Source organism: Oncorhynchus kisutch, linkage group LG16, assembly GCF_002021735.2.
Source record: "Oncorhynchus kisutch isolate 150728-3 linkage group LG16, Okis_V2, whole genome shotgun sequence".
Taxonomy (NCBI): domain Eukaryota; kingdom Metazoa; phylum Chordata; class Actinopteri; order Salmoniformes; family Salmonidae; genus Oncorhynchus; species Oncorhynchus kisutch.
Window position 1 is genome coordinate 45,555,176 of NC_034189.2, and position 2,500 is coordinate 45,557,675.

Sequence of the window (2,500 nt, forward strand, 5' to 3'; positions counted from 1 at the left end):
GTCCTATGGACAGAGTCTCCCACCTCAGCTGTAGATCTCTGCAGTTCATCCAGAGTGATCATGGGCCTCTTGGCTGCATCTCTGATCAGTCTTCTCCTTGTATGAGCTGAAAGTTTAGAGGGACGGCCAGGTCTTGGTAGATTTGCAGTGGTCTGATACTCCTTCCATTTCAATATTATCGCTTGCACAGTGCTCCTTGGGATGTTTAAAGCTTGGGAAATCTTTTTGTATCCAAATCCGGCTTTAAACTTCTTCACAACAGTATCTCGGACCTGCCTGGTGTGTTCCTTGTTCTTCATGATGCTCTCTGTGCTTTTAACGGACCTCTGAGACTATCACAGTGCAGGTGCATTTATACGGAGACTTGATTACACACAGGTGGATTGTATTTATCATCATTAGTCATTTAGGTCAACATTGGATCATTCAGGGATCCTCACTGAACTTCTGGAGAGAGTTTGCAGCACTGAAAGTAAAGGGGCTGAATAATTTTGCACGCCCAATTTTTCAGTTTTTGATTTGTTAAAAAAGTTTGAAATATCCAATAAATGTCGTTCCACTTCATGATTGTGTCCCACTTGTTGTTGATTCTTCACAAAAAAATACAGTTTTATATCTTTATGTTTGAAGCCTGAAATGTGGCAAAAGGTCGCAAAGTTCAAGGGGGCCGAATACTTTCGCAAGGCACTGTATGTGTGTGTGTGTGTGTGTGTGTGTGTGTGTGTGTGTGTGTGTGTGTGTGTGTGTGTGTGTGTGTGTGTGTGTGTGTGTGTGTGTGTGTGTGTGTGTGTGTGTGTGTGTGTGTGTGTGTGTGTGTGTATTCCCAAGAGGTGAGTGCATGTCCCAGGTGTTAGGTTTTAAATAAACCAAGTAAAAACTAACAGACAACTTGGAAAAGCTCAAACCAAGTTTATTCACCTAATGGGTTAAACAGCTGTCAAACAATAACAATAACATGTTCTGACAGAACGTAAACGTTCTGCCTTCCCCTCTCTCCTTCTTCTCCTTCACTACCATGAACAAGGATATTTCATAGACTTCAAGTTTAGAAGTCAGAACCCATCACAGGTATAGAGATGTTTTATTAGTGTGTGTGTGTGTATATTATGTGTGTGTGTATCATGACTGTCTCTGTGTGTGTTCTCCCAGGGTGCGAGAGCATTTCCCCAACACAGAGATTGAGCGTTATTCTGCTTTTATCAATGAGTCTCTGAAGAAGACCAAGACCAGGGACTTTATTCCGTCTCAGGAGGAGATTGTGGCCCTACTGGTGAGGCAGGAGATGACAACTACAGTCTACTGCCATGGAGGAGGCTCCTGCAAGATCTCCATCAATTCACACACCACCGCTGGAGAGGTACACACACACACACACACATATACTGCCAGACATACACTGACTGTACAAAACATTAAGGACACCTTCTCTTTGCATGACATAGACTGACCAGGTGAAAGTTATGATCCCTTATTGATGTCACTTGTTAAATCCACTTCAATCAGTGTAGATGAAGGGAAGGAGACAGGTTAAATAAGGATTTTTAAGCCTTAAGACAATTGAGACATGGATTTTGTATGTGTGCCATTCAGAGAGTGAAGGGGCATGCCAAAATATTTAAGTGCCTTTGAACGGGGTATGGTAGTAGGTGGCAGGCGCACCGGTTTGTGTCAAGAACTGCAACGCTGCTGTGTTTTTCACACTCAACAGTTTTTTTTATGTGTATCGAGAATGGTCCACCACCCAAAGGACATCCAGTCAACTTGACACCACTGTGGGAAGCATTAGAGTCAACATGGGCCATCATCCCTGTGGAACACTTTTGACACCTTGTAGAGTTCATGCCCCGACAAATTGAGGCTGTTCTGAGAGCAACTCAATATTAGGAAGGTGTTCATAATGTTTGGTATATTCAGTGTATACACATACACACTCACACGTCTCTGTAACATCTCTCCTTTGTGTGTGTGTGTGTGTGTGTGTGTGTGTGTGTGTGTGTGTGTGTGTGTGTGTGTGTGTGTGTGTGTGTGTGTGTGTGTGTGTGTGTGTGTGTGTGTGTGTGTGTGTGTGTGTGTGTGTGTGTAGGTGGTGGAGAAGTTGATCCGCGGCCTGGCCATGGAGGACAGTAGGAATCTGTTCTCTCTGTTTGAGCACAACAAGGTGACGGACCGAGCTCTGGAGAGCAGGGTCATAGTGGCTGACGTCCTCGCCAAGTTTGAGAGGTACGTAACGTGTGTGTGTGTGTGTGAGTGTGTGTGTGTGTGTTGCTAACCCTATCTGTGTGTATTCCAGGCTGTCAGGGACTGAGGAGGAGGAGGAGGAAGGACAGTGGAGACTCTATTTTAAACTTTACTGTTTCCTCGACATGGAGAGCATGCCTAAGGAGGGGGTGGAATTTGCCTTCATGTTTGAGCAGGTGAGTACACACAGACACACATAGACACACATACACACACACTCCTTGTCCTACTCCGTCTCACTCAATTTCAATAAATGTCTCTT

General features: G+C 44.4%; 1 protein-coding gene across 1 annotated transcript in view; it reads left to right on the forward strand.

The window, feature by feature from the left end:
• The window catches only part of LOC109890396 (unconventional myosin-X-like), a gene marked incomplete at its 5' end in the record, with an annotated part of 18,097 nt that overhangs the window by 10,889 nt on the left and 4,708 nt on the right, over window positions 1-2,500 (forward strand). The window contains 3 exon segments of the mRNA XM_031792251.1: window positions 1,150-1,357; window positions 2,084-2,220; window positions 2,291-2,414. Of these exon segments, the coding sequence (XP_031648111.1) occupies window positions 1,150-1,357; window positions 2,084-2,220; window positions 2,291-2,414 (469 nt within the window).